Here is a 16,920-nt window from a genome sequence, read left to right on the forward strand (position 1 = left end):
TCTTAATGACCAGCAAGAGCAGGCCATCATAATGAGCAGCTTAATTCATTGATCTGATCTGCCGTTTGCATTAACTCAAGCACACTAGCATACATACACATTCACACACACGAACATGAACAACCTTAAATATTATTCTTTGTTCCAGAGAGTAGCCTTTTATTCACTATATTGGCAACATCAGATAACAGAAATCTATTCTAATTTATTTAAACCTTTAATTGCCACACAAGGATTCCTTCTTCTGTCACAGCTTGAAAGATAATGAAAAATATAAGCTGAGCTAAAACTACATTACAGCAACTATTAATTTTGTTAAACAATTTTACAAGAGAACCGGAATCTGTCTATCAAATGAACTTCATGAAGTCGTCGTATTAAAAGTTCAAATGCATCAAATTGTTTCATAATTTGCAGATTCAGAATACAACGATTGGAGCACATTAGAAAAAAGTCTTACTGTTGGATCAGGCTTCCTCACTTTTCAAACCACAGACATGTTATATTTAAGTCCATATCCATGCCACCCCCCCCACCCCCCCCACCCCCATTTCTCCTTCCTTCATCTGCTGCTATGATTTCATCTACGGTGCAGAAGCTGGGGTGTTCCATCTGAATAATTATAGACATCTCATTGGTTATTTGTAAATAATTAGCTGATAGATGAATATACATAAAAACACAATTCAAATGTACATTTAAACTGTGCATTTAAGAAAACGCATAGCAAAAGAGTCACTCAAGAATAAATTCCTAAAGTCCTATCATTTGGTCATTAAATTATCAGTAAGTTAACAAACTTTTAGGCATGTTTGAATTTGAAAAAAATACTCCATTTAAAACAATTTTCTGTGTCTACAAATTATATTCCATCTAACAGTTAATTTGCCACGTGCATGAACAAGTGCTAAATTCTGTTTCATCCACAATAACTAAGACATCACTCTGTTTATTTAAAGATGTACAGCCTATTCTTATTTTGCAGTAACGGGAACTGTCATTGTTCAGGTAGAGCTCTTTCTTGCTCACAGCACAGGACACATGGCTTATTGATGAAAGTTCTGAATTCTCTAAGTTAACTTTTATGTCTTAAATCTGCACTCTTAGGAAATATTAAACATATTTATATACCTTCAATTAAATAACAGTGTCTAAAAAATACATTTTTACCTAACGTGTTTCACTGAGAGCAATGCCAGTCTTCGCAGCTCTCTGATCACATTCACAGTTACCGACATGCACACATGGAAGCTGCCCAGTTCTGATCTGCTGGCCACTGAGCAGCTCCACTGGAGCAGTTGGGGGTTAAGTGCTTTGCTCAAGGGCACCTCAGTGGTAGTAATGAGGGCAGGGCAATTGCTGCTTTTTCATGTACCCCACCAGATTTATCTGGCTGATCCAGTGGCAAACGCTCTCTTCATACTGTTCATTGTGTCATACATTTATTCACTTTACACCATATGTACAAACAGTGTAAAGTGCGAATGGTGTTTGTCCACATACTGCAATGCCTGCTATTTTACAGTTGTGGTACATGTGATAATATTTTAACAGTATATATGTATGTGATTCACTGCAAGCAGGCAGACGGCATACGGCTACATCTGCTCCTATCTTGGTAACGGTCGCCTCGCCATATTCATTGCCGTGGTCTTTAATGGTGGGACAAGGGGACAGTCATCTGGCTCATGTCGACGGGAGTCAGTGTCAGCCAATGAAAAGACCATCTGAGGAGGATTAGCATATTGGCATCAGGCCTGGAGACAGAGAGAAGCTGTCATGGGAGAGAGTCCTAATGACAGGTCACTCTGGACCACTGCACATTACTATAACTCTTCTTGTCTTTTCTCCATAATGTACCCCAATCTCACTTTTCCTGCCTCTCATTACTCTGCGTCTTCTTCAAGTCCTCTGTCTTAAAATCCTTCCAGCCATAGCCCTGACTCTTCTTCTTATTCAATCTCACCACTCCTTCCAGTTTTGTTCCACCCTTTTCAACCTCTTCTCCAAAACTCCCCTTTCCCCTTTCCTTTGTTCGTTCATTTCTTTCTCATTCCAGGCTTCACCTCGCTCTCTGTCTTTCCCCTTCCTCTTAATAATTAAACAATGATTCACTGATTTGGGGTCATAGTTTATGTGTGCCCCCCCGGCACCCCGCAAGAGCTGAAGTGTATTGTCTCTGCTCCGTCCTCAAAGTAAGGTCCTCTGACGCAGCTCGTATCATCTTCAATCTGCCATCTATCTTTATTGGCCCAAATTATTACACCTTATTAGTCATTATTAAATTTTTTATCATCGATTCAAAACAGGTCAGTGGTTCAGCAATCCTGGCCTCCTTCCCACAATTTCTCCTCTCCGACTTCCCCACTTTTTCACTTTCTCTGAGGAGTTCGGACAAAGAACTTCTCCGGCCAAAAAACTTCAGCAATTTTATAAGAGGTTAAGTGCTTTGTGAGAGAATGAGTGCCCATATAGGCTCATTTGCCTCCGCAATAATAGAGATTAAAGTGAAATGGAAATTAACAAAGTGTATCATCGGCTCTCTCCCTGCTGACAGTTTGTACTTGAAATTTTAAATCTCATCACACAATGTCAAAACATACTAATTGGCAGTGCTACAGAGACAATCTAATAACCAAGGTTTGGCTTACTAAAACTGCCTTGGATCTAAACAGGAACTGTTTGGTTAAATGAAGGTGCAGAGTGAAAATGACGGCAAAATGTGTTCGGACATTTTCTCTTAGAGCATTTATCAAATTGTTTCAGCCAACAAAATGTGTTCATTCTGATACACATTAGATAGATAGATAGATAGATAGATAGATAGATAGATAGATAGATAGATAGATAGATAGATAGATAGATAGATAGATAGATAGATAGATAGATAGATAGATAGATAGATAGATAGATAGATCTACTGTCATATCATCGTACACGGTTTTACTCATGTACTAACACAATGATAATTAAACAATGCACTGGTAGAGTTTCAAATGGCAAATTGACAATCTAGCAGAAAGCATGAAACTGATTTATCCTTTGAAATTGGAACAAGAGTTAGAGAGAAGAAAGAACAAGACTCAACAAAAACTTATTTGATTGATCTTTGATCATCAGGCACCAGAAGTCTTTCCTGCCACATTGAGCAACTGAACTGAATCAGCAAGAACGCACTGAAGAGTCATTCTTCCTGACTTTGAAAGCGTCAGCTTCCATGAAAACAGAGTTGAAGTTTCCTTTGTGCCTTCTTTGTGATGAAGGAAGGGTAAAGGTCACATTTAGCTCTGGGCAGGTGGTTAACGGGATGAAGTTACACCCTCCAGTGGAGAGAGATGTAGTACATCAATCATAATGTACACAAATGAAGAAGGGAGTAAGGCTGAAGAGTGAAAATTAGTTTTCATGATGCATCGGTGTATGTGTTGTGGGCATGGTACCGAGAAGTACAGCTTTGCTACATGTGTGCAGCATAACAACAGGAAGAGTAGTAGATCTATAGCAAAAGGCTGTTAAATTACAGCAATGTGAGCATGTCACACAGATTCACTCACTTCAGCTGATAATTGACCAATAGCTGGGAATGGAACTAAACATGCCGTAATAAAAGACAGATATTATTGTGAGGAAGCAACAACTGTTCTAAGGTTCAGAGTCAGGCTGAATAAAATACAAAGGCTATATTGGATAAGACCTTTAAAGCATTTTGGTTGATGAATTAACATTGTATTCAACGCAATGAATTATTAAATGAAGCCCACAAAATAAAAAGTAATTAATTATTATTTTAAAAATGTAGCGCTCCAGAACCAAAAGGTTTTAACATTAATACACTTGGCAGCATTTGGCAACAATACACTGTTCTCTCGTTAGCGTTAATTGCAGCTGTGACAGCGGTTAAAGGCAAGGTCCTCCTCTGACTCCCAATCATTTATCTCTCCATTACTGAGAGCACTCTGCGTTTTTATTGGCGTAATAAAGTCGATCTTCACTACTGCAAAAAGCCTCCTGACCCCTGGGTGCTCCAGAGGCCCCTGACTCCTCCCAAACGTATTCATCATCTTCATATTCATTCACACACGCACACACACACACACGCACACACACACACGCACACGCACACACACACACACACACACACACGCACAAAGACACGCACGTACGAACACACACGCACACATTTGTGCTTGTCTTGACTTTCCATTTCTTTTGTAATCATTTTCTTTAATAGAAGTTATAATGCTCATAATGCTAAACAGAAAAAAAACCTAATATTTAAACCTAAACAAAGGGAAGTTTGAGGTTGGCCAACAGTAAATGTAATCCATGCACGCCCTCTTGTGGAGGAATTCAAATTGTTCAAACATACACAGAGAATGTTTGGTAACATGAAATAGCTGTAGTTTCTTCAAATGCTGGTTTTTACAATATCACTGCATGATCGTCATTCTTGGATGGAAATGGCACTACCTCATGGATTCGTAAGTAAATTTAAAGAGGGGCATGGAGGGTCAAAAAACATGGTCCAGACTAAAGCTTATAGGGGATATGTGATACTAATTATTTGAGACACATTATCAGAATTTATGTTATGCAAAGTTTGGATATTAACTAAGGGAAAGAAAGTCATATCATGGCAGAGAAAATAGACAAATGAAAAAATATTTGATTTTAATATGTGGGATTCGATGAGTTTAATCAGTTCCACTTAAAAGACAGAAACTAAAGCATTTGCACCCTGGAAATGTCTGAGATTGAATTTCTGAGGAGGATGAATTCACCCTGCAGATAAAGAGTACACTATGTTCAGTAGCTCATATGTTGAGAATACATTTAAAAATCATTAAAAGGCACTCAAATGAATATTTGCTGTATGTTATATATATGTATAAGCCTATATAACATAAATGTGGATTGGCCACAACCAAAAACACTCTGATGGTCCATAGTCACCTTTCCTTCAGCTAAGTATAGAGAAGCCATGTCTGCAGGTACAAGTACCTCTATCATGTTTGAAATAATGCTTGTTGAACTAACCATAAACAGTATTGGTCTCAATAACATGACGTTTTCTTTTCCCCTTTACTGTAAGGATCAGTGCAAAATCACAACACCTTCCCTCGATTACATGAAAGTAAGTGTAAGTAAGTAATGTATCTAAACCAACAGTTAGTTGAGTTTTACCTATATAAGGATACATACTGACTCATAGCTGCCGAGTGCACATCAGGTCAGTTGTGTGTCCGGACTGCCAGCTGTTTAAAGGTCAGTGGGTCTCTGAGGTGGTGGGCGCTGTCCGTTGGCCTGGGGTGCGCCTTTCTTTGAACTGCCTTTGAACGAGAGGTCACCTCTCTCAAAAGCAGGTTACATTTGTGTCATCGTGACCGCAACAACACATACTTCGATGTTTTTTATGAGTTTTAATCTGAATCTCATTCCAATTTAACACTTTGTTATTGTTCAGTTTAGTTAGGCTTAGATAATAAAGTTAGAAATAAACTCAACATCTGTACATTGTATCTAAATTCTATTTTTTTTTATTATTGTATTTTTGTTATAGTGGAATTTAGATGACCATGGCTTCCTTCATTTAGAGCACAATAAAAAGGCACATTTCAGTGCTGATGTAAATCGTCTCAACTTCCTGAAAAGCTGACGTCAGACCCATGTAATACAACAAAATGCACATGAATGCACCGGACTGTGTTTGCCACCCACCCAACGCGCACTCGATACACTGTGTCTGTATATGTATTCTTATTGTGTGTATGTGTGTGTGTACAACCTGTTTTGTGACGCAGGTGGGGGCGGCAGATCAGTGATGCAGAGCTTCGCACTCACCTTTAAAATCTGTCACAGGCACATCCGTCACATACATGCAGATCTTTCTTCAGGGACGAACACATCGAAACCTTACAGGTGAGAGGAAAATATTCATCTGTTATACCTTTGACAATTGTGTTATTCTGTTTTAAGTTCTATTTATTTTACTTTACTAAATAATTTGTTTTACTCTTTTTGATAAAAGGAGAAAAGTTTGGATTTGTGCACAAAGACTTTACACTCAAATCGTGTTAAATCATCAGAAAATAACTATGTGGGTCCTTGGGAAGATCAGGGAGAGCGTCGAGAGCATTCCTCTAGAGCTGAGTCGTTATATGGGAAAGAGTGAGGAGGACGTCTTTCTCTCATGTAAGACCAGCTTCTCTCACAATCTGCCCAACAACATCCTCACCCCAGACAAGATCCCAGACTTCTGCCTCCCTCCACGGCTCTGCAAGAGAAGCCCTCTGCAGGAAACGGAGACAACGCTGTCTTACCTGCACAGTCAGAACCAGATACCCAAGAGCAACACTTCTTCAAACACTACACATGTAAAGATGAAAGATGTGAAGACTAAGGGTGGTGATGCATCAGTGGCTTGGAAAGCTACAAAGAAACCTTTTCCATTCTCTGCAGAGGGGTATGGGCTGGCTGGGATATATGAGAGCCCCAACACTCGAAGGAAAGAGTCTTTGTTTCACTCAAAGTGTCCAGTTTACATATTTGACAGAAGCACTCCTACTGCACCACCCAGGCGGGCGAAGGAGACAAACCTGCCCAAGAAAACTTTATCTGGGTTTTTCCCTCTGTTTTCATGCAAGACCCTGTCAGAGACAGGAAGCAAAGAAAGTGAAACGCCTTCTTCCAGTGACTCATCCCCCCTTAATTCTCCTTATAGTGGTAAATCCTCCCTCTACATCCCATCAGGCAGTGCTCGTCTCAAAGGAGCGACATCCTGTCCTTCGTTAATTGACAGCAGGGAGGTCAGAGGGAGGTTGAAGAGGGGGGATTTAAGTTTAACAACCTCTCCCAGTAGCCCTCCAAGCTTAGAGGTAAACTCACTCACCCTAGCCCCACCTGTCCTCTTCCCACTGGATGTTCTGCAGTGTCAGGAGAGACTTCAGCGTGAGCATGTCCTCCCTTTGCTGGGCCATGGTAAAGTGCGCCTCTCTGCCGAGCGCACCACATTCTCCACCAACACGTTCTCATCCCTTTCCACAGTCAGAGTTCGTGTGGTGTCTGTGGAAGGCCTGCGGGATGACCGACGAACGCCGAACTGTGCAGTGAATCTCTGTCTGACACCAGGGAAGCTTCAGCAACAGGAGAGTGCCACAATCAGGAACTGCCGCAGCCCTGTGTTTAATGAAGATTTCTTCTTCACAGAGCTGAGTCGGGTGGATCTGCTGGACCTGCAGCTGAGGTTAAAAGTGGTGGATAAACCTGCAGCTGGAACACTGAGGAGGGGGACAGTGATTGGAGTGATCACCAAACCACTGTCTCAGTTACTCCCCCTTAATAAATGGGTAGAAGACTAAACATTTCCCTTACAGAAAAATATAAAAATACCAATTCTATAACCTTTTTTGTGTAATATTTGTACTTAATAGGAACACGGCACACAAAATGTATGATAAAAACACTATGTCTGAAGATAATTAATACTAAGTGTACAAAAGAAAGGAGTTGAGGAGAGAGACATGAGAAATATTGTAAAGGCTATGTGCGCATTTTGCATGTACTACTCTGTAAAATCTTCTGCTGTTGGTGCTCATCAACATTTGCTATAACAATGTGAAAATGACAGCTGTTTTGTTTGTCTCCTGCACTCAAAAGGCCAAAAAGTGACCAAAGAAGTTGATATTGATATCAAAAATCACACTGTATATTGAAATCATGCCCTGTAATACTGATTAAATTGTCGAAACATTCTTGTTGTTTTCAAATATAATTTGTGACTATGGTTCATGTTGCTTTATCATTCAAACTGCCTTACTGTGATAAAAGCGTACGTCTCAAAAATGAATCCCCTCTGAACCAAGTTTTTAAACTTGTTAACATGTCCATATGGTGCTTTATATATAATAAAAGACATCATGAGCAAGATAAGCATGAAGTAGGTCAGCACAGACAGGGATAGTTTGCATTAGCACAACCACGAACACTGTGTAAGCTACTGCCAGTTACAAGTTAACAAACAAATAAAAGATGCTAACTACACTTACCCATCTGTTTGTTGGTGATTTTGGTGCCAAGCAGACTCCTCATCTGAGTCTTGTGTCTGACTGAGGCTCAAACATGTGTGGCTGCGGCTCTCCGATGTGTCCTCAAATGCTTACCATCTTGATACACACTGCTCTTTCACCAGTCACCGAAACCTTGTCAGTACAAAGCACAAGAGTTTGCATTAGCACAACCACTAACACTGTGTCACCCACTGCCAGTTACTAGCTAACAAGCTAACAAACAACATAAGCAAATAAAAGATGCTAACTATGCTTGCTGTTCTGATACATCTGTAGCTGCCGATTTTGGTGAACAACAAATTCCAAATATTAGATGTGTTTCCAGCCAGAGTATTTTTACATAGTTTAAACATGTGCGGATGGGAACTTTGAAACAACATGGCCCACACTGTTACATACAAGTAACCAATCTTAATTTTTTAACATTAAACATATTTATTTGGCTTTCTTGCTTTAACCTGCTTAGGCACAACAATAAGAACTTTCCTTCAAAATCAAGAATTGGAAATAGTCATTTTTGCTTGTAATATTGCATGTCTCCACTACTATATTGCCAGTTAGAGCTCTGCTGCTTGTTTGTTTTTTGCTTTGGCCTTTTCTTGAAACCCTGATCTCATAACTTTCTAGTTTGTGGTCTTTTCATTTCCTGTTTATCTCCTCACCCTTCTGTAAAAAAAAAAAAAAAAAATCTTACAGCACATATTTAAAAAATGACATAAAAACAGTTTATTTGCTATACTTACTTACCTACAGTGCAGCAGGAACGTTTTATTATACGACATAAAATACGTCAGTAAATACCCCAGTCATGATTTCTTTAAGCTCCCATGTGTTATTAATTAGTGGCTAAATGAGACTACGAGGTTGTTGGGGATGTTAAACGTCATCAGCCCAAACAAGAAAACCGATGTACTGACACATCCACTCGACTGCCTCGTCGTGTTTAAATACTTGCGCTCCTGCAAACTAATAGTAACTTCGTAAGATGAAAGGATTTTGGGGAAGCAATCAAGCTACTGGTTGAAAGTTTAGTAGTGGTGACGTCGAAGTCATGCGACCGTGTAGTTCGTTTATAGCCTAACTTTAGCTTTTTACTTCTGGCGATTGCATTAAGGCCTTAAAAAACAATGAAAGTGGTGTTCGTTTGTGAAGATTATCCTCCTGAACAAAACGTTAAAGTGTGATAAACTTTTGGTTGTCACAGATCTTATTTTCTGCAGTAATCCAAAAATCAAGGGAACCCCTAATGCATTCATGGAGGGAACCAGAGTGACACTAACTTCCGGGTTAGGGTTACCTAAATTGCTGATGACAAGTAAGTGGACAGGAGAATAGCTTTACATATAAAAACATGAAAACAGAGGATATATTCAATTTAATTTATTTTACAGCTTTCATTCAGTTAATTATAAACTGGGCAAACTGGTTTCATCGATTAGTAATGTTTCATTTTGTGGGTATGTTATGTTGCCAATATAGTTATTAAATAAATATTGATATAATTTAATAATATATAATAAACTAAATAATATAGAAAAACGATCCATTTAAAGTTAATATAACTATTAAATAAAACTATGAAATTATTATTATTATTATTGTTGGTGGTGGTGGTGTTATTGTTATCAAATTAAAATTCTTGTCTAATAATTATGAATAAATAATTGAATAATTATGAATCTTGTAATATATTTCTATGAAATGCGAGCATAAGTTGGCTTTATCATTTACCTACCTACCAACCCCTTCTGTCCCTGTGCTGCAGCATTGTGTGAAATTTAGCTTACAAAAAAATCTTACTGCGGGTACGGCATGACATCAGAGCACCGCCCACCGCAGGTCGTCCTAATCTGACGTAGTGGCAAGCGAGTCCCCAGAATGTAAACATGGTGACAGATAGATGAGAGAAACGGCAAAATGGTGTTCGAAAGCTTGGTGGTAGATGTCCTGAACCGGTTTTTAGGAGACTACGTTGTCAATCTTGACAGCTCACAGCTACAGCTTGGCATATGGGGAGGTAACTGAACTTGTGTATCTAATTTTATTGGACTAGCTTGTCCGCCAAGCTAGCTAGCTAATGCTAACAGACGCTAGCCACCAGGCGTGTGAGAGAGATTCGCTCAGCTGTCAGTGTCAGTTTATCTGCCCGAAGATCTTGTTTAGCTGTCCAGTGTGAGTAAGACGCTGCAGCCATTTGCTTGTTTATGGACAAATCAATCAGCATTGTTAATTTCTGACTGCTCCAATGATTTTATATTACCTTCTTTTGGTGCCGTCAGGCTGTTTGCTCGGCGCACACATGCGAGTTTCAGAGAAGCGAGCAGTTTGGGGTCACACCCTTTCACACAGCCAGGTCATGACTCGCCACTGTGTTTAATGCTAAGTCCTTTTACAAGTTCTACCAGGAAGTCTGACACTGACAGCCCTGTACAGTGTCGGGCAAATGAGGATTAGAGGACAGGGTTCAGAGCCACTGTTACACATGTACCAACTTGTAAATCTCAGGGAGTGAACTCTTTGTATTTACTACACGTATACTGTCACAGCCTAATTTCTGCTGCTTTTAGTAATAGACACGATAAAAGAGTTTTTCAGATGTTGGGCATGATCAGTCTTATACACATACATGCACAGTTAAGTATCTTGGGACTTGTAGTAATGATGTGTGTGTGTCATGAATGGCTTTAACAATGTATGTGTTCCTTTGCCCTGAGTGTTGAATTAGGTCAATAGACAAAGGCCAAAGACCTTCTCTTTAAATTGGACTGTGTTTCTATTAGCCTGATAACACAATACTAATCTATTTGTCTTATCATAGTGTACGTAGTAACAATCAATAAACACATAATCCTGTCATCACAGGTGATGCTGTTCTTACAAATCTTGAAATAAAGGAAAATGCCTTGGTAAGTTGCTCAAAAATGCATAAGTAAGCAAAATAAGTCATCTGTCAGGTCTTTCTGACATTCATGATAGATTTGTGTTACAATAACTTACTGTTCTTATGTTGCAGAGTCAGCTTGACATTCCTTTTAAAGTGAGAGCCGGTCATATAGGTGAGTTTGTTGTTACTGTCCACATCTGCCAACTTTCCTTTAGTACAGAATAACATTTTCTCATCTTGTGTTTCTGTTAAAAGGACGGCTGGAGCTTAAGATACCATGGAAGAACCTCTACACCCAGTCAGTGGAGGCCACACTGGATGGTGTCTATCTGCTCATAGTCCCCACAGCAAGTAAGATAAGCATCTATGTCCATCTGAAATACATAAAAAGTACTCATAGTTAAGTACTTATAGTAGACATCATAGTGTGTACAGAAATGTTGATTCTCACCATTTCAGTAGACACATAGAGTGATTGAATGTTAATATGATTATGCCTATGTAGTCATAGTCAAGGTTTTAAAAATTCAAAAACACAGTAAAATATCATTGTATTTTAATGACATGTATTATAGTGAAAAAAGTAAAACTAATATCAACTTCAGTCTAATGAATACCCCTTAAGAGAAGCAGACACAACACAGTGTAACAGAGTAGTCAGACAAAGGACGTCCCTCACTTATTCATGACCCTAAAGTACTTGTCAGGACAAACAGGAAACTCAAGCTTAACCTTTTGTATATTTCATTGTTTTCATGAATGTGCAGACAAATAGTCATTCCTATTGATCCCATTCTTTCCAGGTATAAAGTATGATGCAGAAAAAGAGGAGAAACAGCTACAGGAGGCTCGTCAGAGGGAGCTACAACGGATAGAGGAGACAAAGCTGAAGGCTGCTGAACAAGGTCAGGGTTCAGCTTTGATTTTAAGGGAAATCTTGTGTTTGTGTGTGTGCAAGTCTAGCAAATATTCTGTGTGTAATTATAAAGTCAGTCATTTTTGCTTCCTAGTACGTTTTTAACAGGTTCCAGAGACATGCTGAGAGACTTGCTGAGAGAATAGGCAAGAGAGACAGCAGTAGCAAGCAGTGTTACTGCTGGGTTAGGTAGCCAGAAGAGACTAAAAAGCAGCAAAAGAGTGGATGTCTGGAGTAGATGTAGAAAAGTAGCAGGAGCAGAGATTGTAAACGCTGTGTGGTCGTGGTTAGTCTGGCTGTGAATTTGTGGAGCAACCAGGCTACCACTTTCACACTTAATATTTTTCTGTGGTTTAACACTGATGAACTGCTTTGTCTTAGTCTGTTGCCAACACATCTATCTGAGTACTAATAGAAATGCTACAGTATTGTGGTTACATTTTGTTATAACAGCATTGTTATTAAAACAACTCATTATTTGTCATTAGATCAATAAATATTGCAATAAAGTGAAACATTTCTATGTTTATTTGCCAATTTAAAATAGTTTACTACATTAATAAGACATTAAGAAGGAATATCTTCCTTCATAGCATTCAAATTTTGAGCATCAACAGTTGCATGGAGGTGCTGTAGTCACACTGCAAAGATTGGAGTAACTAGGAACAGTAGTCACATTATGTTAAAATCAATTAACTGCTTAATAACTTATTAACTAAAAATGTTGTCAACGTATGGTGAGATGAATTTTGAGATAGTGTGTTGCATTTAAAAGCAAGGATAAAAAGATTTATAATCAAGCAAACTATACATTTCAACATGCATTAATGAGAGCTAAGGCCAACTGCATGACTTATACTGTAAGTGACTGATAGTAGGTGTATGTGAAGGTTCTTCAAATGCTTACTTCTGTATCAAGGAGTACAAATCCTTGTACCTAAAGCAAAGCTTCAGGACACCTGCAGGACCACATCAGGTGTCATAGTCTTCATATTTGTCTTTGACAGAAAACCCCACGTTAGAGAAGCAGGACACCTTTGTGGAAAAACTTGTCACTCAGGTCATCAAAAACCTGCAGGTCAAGATCTCTAACATCCATGTGCGGTATGAAGATGATGTGAGTATTCAAGCTGACTCACCTTAGTGGTGTATGTATGTACATTATGTTACATTTACATTTAATTGATTGCCACACGCTTTTATCCAAAGCGACTTACAAGTGAGGGACAACATTAAAGCTCCAGCATGCAGCATGGATTATGCAGAGTAAATATACTCTTAATCAGTCTGTCGGCTTATCTCTTATTTCTCCTCTTCAGGTCACCAATCCAAATTGTCCTTTGTCATTTGGAGTGTCACTTAAAAACCTCAGCCTACAGGTAATGTGTTTCAATCTGATCTGACATCTCTAAAGTCAGATTTTATTTTATATTACATCCAGCAATTACGTGTTGCTAAGGTGTTCTTTATTAATTATTACATAAACATAATTATACATATGTAGAAATAAAGTTATCTCATCGAGGCACCTTTACCTTACTGCTTGTTTGACCTTACAGACATCAGATGAGAACTGGAATCCCAGTTTGTTGGATGAGAATTCCAGGCTTTTCTTCAAGGTAAGAAATTCAACCACTTTATATGTCAGCCATACTTGGACTTTACAGCCTATTCATTTACATTTAATAGGAAATATCAAATGCAACCTGTGTGATGTTGTATGTTTTTTGTCATTGTATTTGATTACTTTGTCCCCACAGGGAAACTGAAAGTTAATTTGTTGAAAACTTTTTGGGGAATTTGAACCAGTTGGTTTGGTTCTGTGTTTGTCAGCAGTTCATGGAATCATATGTCCTCCTAACCCATGTTTTGGCCATTATCCTAACTTTAGAAATTATTGCACACTGTTAGCTCTGTTTTGCCATCATGATAAGCAGCTGCACACCAATTCCTTGTGTTTTTCTTCTTCTCAGTGTGTTCAACTAGACAGCTTGTTTGCCTACTGGAATGTCAACTCAACCCTCTTCTCCAATCACAGTGCAGATGAGGCCTTGGTGAGTCACCCTATAATTACTGTGTTATACCTTGCCCCCACGAACCTGGATTTACAGTAGGTATACCATGTTTTATTCTCTCTATATTTAGACACAACCTCATTAATGTGGGCACACGGAACAATCTCAGACAGTTTGCACTTTAGTGCAGCAGTAATGGAGTGACAATATGAAAGGCCTTTTTCTCAAATCCCATTAAAACCTTTGCCAATTCTCTTGTATTCTGCAAATGCTTCTGAGGTTAATACAGATTTTATTAACCATTCATTTTATCACACAAAAGCTCTTTCTAGAGTAGCCCTAATGGGTAGAATGTGTATAAATGTAGTTTGTGATAGTTTAACTGCACATGTTGTTAACGCACTAAGAAAAAGAGGCAGGGAGTGTTACGAGCTTGAGAAAATATTGAGTAACACAAACCGGTTCAGTGCTGATGTACTGTGTAACTGTGTCTTTATAGCAATGTCTTCAAAGCAGCATGGAAATCCACAGCTCTCTTCCTGTCAACCATGACTTCAGTGAGTGTCTCTCTGTCACCCGTCATTCACATTTCTAGGCTGTTATTTAACATGCTCACTTTTTTTTTTTAAATGGCTAGACGACCTCCTAAAGCCACACATTACGTGACAAGCATGAATCAGTATTTTGCGTGTACAATATGAATTGGCACTTGGTGTGTAATGTTTTGTTCTGACACTTCATTTCCTGAAAAATATGTGTGACTCACACAGCTTGAATCCCCACCACCAACGCATTTTACCAGATTTTCAGCACATCTCAACAGATTTTATTTCAGTTGTGGGCACAATCTCAGATTTTGGAATGGCTGAAATCACTAAAGAAAAACATATTCACAATTTTTCAAATCCCACTAAAATACAGGTCCATTTTTGCTCACACTAGCACAAAACCACATACATCATTATGCCTAGAGTTTCAGTTTTTAAACAATCCGTTTGTTGTGGCTGGTCCACAGTTTTTCGTCCCATCTCAGCGGACGCTAAACTACGGATGAATCCCAGGTCAGATGTGGATTTCTCCTCCCCTAAAGTGGACCTCATGGTCAATCTCAGTGAGGTGGCCATTGAACTCAACAGACCCCAGGTAGGTGTGCGTGTGCGTGCGTGTGCGTGGTATAAAATTGTCTATGAGAGAAAGACAGAGAAGTTCAGAGTTCTTCTGTGATGATAATAGCACTTCTGTCAGTACTCTGTGCCCCTGAGTAATTGCTGACTTCCTGTCTCTCCAGTACATTAGCATCTTGGAGTTGCTGGGCTCAGTGGATATGATGTCCCGGAACCTGCCATACAGGAAGTACAGACCTGTGGTCCATGTTCATAGGAACGCCCACATATGGTCAGAATAACACCTTCACAATTTTACCACCATTGCATGTGCACTTAGTATTGCACATTGCGAAGTCGACTGTAAGTTTGTATGTTGCTGTCTTCTAGGTGGAGGTATGTGATCACAGGCATCTTGGAGGTGAATGTGAAGCCACGTCTCGTTATGTGGTCATGGCAGCACATTCGCCACCACAGGCAGATGGTCAAACGATACAGGGAGCTCTACAAGACAAAGATCACCAGCAAGAAACCCAGCGAGGAGCTGCTCAAACAGCTAGAGGTGGGACAAGACTAAACTGAACTAAATTGAAGAGGGAGGGGAAGCACGAAGTAGACAGGGAAGGACATAGCAGTGGGTAGTAACCTTGCAGCTGCAGAGCAATAACACAGAGAGACCTGCTTAGCCAAAGACAATAAATCTCCTTCCACTGTCAAATGAGAGATGTCCCCTCCCAATTTAATTTCCTTTATCATGATATGAAACTGAAATAAGGATTTGTAGGTGCAGAGGCCAAAGTAAGTAGACAAGAAAGAGGAGTTGGTTCAGGGAGTTAAAAGCTTTGCTCCTTATTTATTTATTCTTTTTGATTAGCTGTCACACTGCAACAAGCCTGTCCTGAGTATAATTCTTAATTGGATCTAAGTGATTGGCTTTGAATTATGTAGCTTTTTGGCTAACCTTTGCCTAATTAAATTTATCTGGTGGGATATTGCTGCTAGTGCAGGTTGTTTCCGCTTGCTTATATGCTTGAAAATACCTACTTGACTACAGTGACCATAAATCTTTATGGTGTAATCATTATGGAGATAAATCATAATGGTCATTTGCCTGTATGAAATGTTAAGGTAATATGTTATGCAAGTAGTTCATTATAAAGATATTACCTTCTCAGTATCTTTTCAGTAATGCAGTTACTCTTTTCTGTAGCCATAATTACTGTCTCACATATCCAGCATTCAACACTATACAGGTATTGATTGCATCGCAAATGGGTGTTGTACATCAGAGAAATACAACATTAAATCTAAACCTACATTAAGTGTTTTAGATAAGGCCTTTTTCACTGTCTCTCCTCTGCTCTGTAAGCATCATCTTTTCCTGATGTTATTGAAAATGGACATTTAGTAATAAATGCATTCCTGTAAGGTGTAGCAAGAAGCTGCTAAAAGCCCTAATTGATTTATGTTGTATCTCTATTCTTAGGTGCCTGAGAAGACCTTGGATATTTTTAACATCACATTGGCCAGACAGCAGGCTGAAGTGGAGGTAAGCTCCCTGTCTCACCTGTAGAAGGCATCTGCACTTTTTAGATACACTATTTATCTGTGGTATGAATTGTATCAAATTGTAACAGCTGTTATAAAGTTTATGCTCTATTGTAGCTCAGTTGTTAATGTTCTCCCAATCCTTATATCCCCCAAAATTAAACTTTGCAAGAATACAGAAAAAATGTCAGTATTTTTCCATTCACATCTTAAATTCACATTTTAAGAAAAATATAAACAGAACATATTCACAGTACAATGCTTCCTCAGGATGTGTTGATATTCGACACATCAAACATACCACATACCATATGACCAAAGTTAGACAAGACCAAGCCCAAAACAGACATGTGGTGACAGGCAGATGCATGTGGTGGAGGTTTATGCT

At 39.0% G+C, this 16,920-nt stretch overlaps 2 protein-coding genes and 1 long non-coding RNA gene across 5 annotated transcripts in view; 2 read left to right on the forward strand and 1 right to left on the reverse strand.

Annotated features, from left to right (window-relative positions):
- Positions 1–5,220: 5,220 nt before the first annotated feature.
- Positions 5,221–9,194, reverse strand: LOC130170003 (uncharacterized). The gene is made up of 4 exons (XR_008827930.1): positions 8,814–9,194; positions 8,046–8,198; positions 5,842–5,912; positions 5,221–5,330 (listed from the first exon to the last, which is right to left on the reverse strand). It is a non-coding gene; the product is annotated as an uncharacterized LOC130170003 (long non-coding RNA).
- LOC130170002 (C2 calcium-dependent domain-containing protein 4C) lies at positions 6,070–7,678 on the forward strand. Its single transcript, XM_056377078.1, has one exon. It carries the CDS (start codon positions 6,096–6,098, stop codon positions 7,356–7,358), a length of 1,263 nt encoding a protein of 420 aa, XP_056233053.1. The 5' UTR covers positions 6,070–6,095; the 3' UTR covers positions 7,359–7,678.
- Positions 9,195–9,931: 737 nt separating the features above from the next.
- vps13a (vacuolar protein sorting 13 homolog A) overlaps positions 9,932–16,920 on the forward strand; it is a 37,456-nt gene continuing 30,467 nt past the window's right edge. For all 3 annotated transcript variants that reach the window (XM_056375481.1, XM_056375482.1, XM_056375483.1), the window contains exons 1-14: positions 9,932–10,083; positions 10,929–10,972; positions 11,080–11,122; positions 11,206–11,301; positions 11,754–11,855; positions 12,874–12,983; positions 13,186–13,245; positions 13,426–13,485; positions 13,840–13,920; positions 14,381–14,438; positions 14,897–15,024; positions 15,170–15,276; positions 15,375–15,546; positions 16,471–16,533. In XM_056375481.1, coding sequence (XP_056231456.1) covers positions 9,984–10,083; positions 10,929–10,972; positions 11,080–11,122; positions 11,206–11,301; positions 11,754–11,855; positions 12,874–12,983; positions 13,186–13,245; positions 13,426–13,485; positions 13,840–13,920; positions 14,381–14,438; positions 14,897–15,024; positions 15,170–15,276; positions 15,375–15,546; positions 16,471–16,533 — 1,224 coding nt within the window. In that variant the 5' untranslated portion in view covers positions 9,932–9,983. The remainder of the gene's footprint in view (positions 10,084–10,928; positions 10,973–11,079; positions 11,123–11,205; positions 11,302–11,753; positions 11,856–12,873; positions 12,984–13,185; positions 13,246–13,425; positions 13,486–13,839; positions 13,921–14,380; positions 14,439–14,896; positions 15,025–15,169; positions 15,277–15,374; positions 15,547–16,470; positions 16,534–16,920) is intronic.

Source organism: Seriola aureovittata, chromosome 5, assembly GCF_021018895.1.
Source record: "Seriola aureovittata isolate HTS-2021-v1 ecotype China chromosome 5, ASM2101889v1, whole genome shotgun sequence".
NCBI lineage: Eukaryota > Metazoa > Chordata > Actinopteri > Carangiformes > Carangidae > Seriola > Seriola aureovittata.

Excerpts from the sequence above, each read along its gene's own strand:
- LOC130170002 (XM_056377078.1), top strand. The coding sequence starts at position 6,096 with ATGTGGGTCCTTGGGAAGATCAGGGAGAGCGTCGAGAGCATTCCTCTA.